At 58.3% G+C, this 751-nt stretch overlaps 1 protein-coding gene across 1 annotated transcript in view; it reads right to left on the reverse strand.

The window, feature by feature from the left end:
* Window positions 1-751, reverse strand: part of C2cd2 (C2 calcium dependent domain containing 2) — a 35,560-nt gene that overhangs the window by 8,955 nt on the left and 25,854 nt on the right. The window contains exon 13 of the mRNA XM_033755933.1: window positions 2-109. Coding sequence (XP_033611824.1) covers window positions 2-109 — 108 coding nt within the window. The remainder of the gene's footprint in view (window position 1; window positions 110-751) is intronic.

Consider the following 751-nt stretch of genomic DNA (forward strand, 5'->3'; position numbering starts at 1 on the left):
CCCTCGGGGTGGCCGGGGCGGTGGCCGGGGTGTCGTCCTGGGGGGTGCTGTGCATGGAGGCCGCGTAGTCCAGCATGAGAGCAGCATCATGGTCCTGAGAGAGAGAGGTCTGTGGGGACAGCATGGTGAGTGCAGGGCCAAGGACAGGTGGCCAGGGTGGGGTAAGGCAGGAACACCCGAAAACCACTCTCCGACACACAGACACACACCAGGGTTTCGTTTGTTTTGAGACAGGGTCTCACTATGTAGCCCAGGCTGGACTCCAACTCACAGCGATCCTCCTGCCTCAGCCTCCCAAGGGCTAAGATCTTGGGTGTGCACCACCGCCCCCTCTGCCGTGGGGATTTTAAAGCATCGACAGGTGCAGTCAGCCACCTAAGGCCCTTTTGTCACAAGCTGTGTGTGCCAGAGTCCAGGGCAGGCCCCGGGATGAGGGTGTGGGGAAGCAGTGAGTGCAACCCCCACAGGACAGCATCCATGCTGGGGGCTCTGGAGGCGGATGCAAGGCTGGTTCTTCCTTTCTAGAGGAGGCCAGCTCAGTGTTTCACATCTAGCCTCTCTAAACCTTTGTTCCCACAGCATTTTATGCTACTTGCCAGTCAGAATTCACTGGCAGAAGCCGGGCATGGTGGTGCATGCCTGTAATCCCAGGAGGCTGAGGTAGGAGGATCGCTGTGAGTTCGAGACCAGCCTGGGCTACATAGCAAGTTCCAGGTCAGTCTCAACTACATAGTGAGACCCTGTCTCAAAA

The sequence above is a fragment of the Fukomys damarensis genome, unplaced genomic scaffold (genome assembly GCF_012274545.1).
Source record: "Fukomys damarensis isolate Sample0158 unplaced genomic scaffold, DMR_v1.0_HiC HiC_scaffold_24, whole genome shotgun sequence".
Lineage (NCBI taxonomy): Eukaryota > Metazoa > Chordata > Mammalia > Rodentia > Bathyergidae > Fukomys > Fukomys damarensis.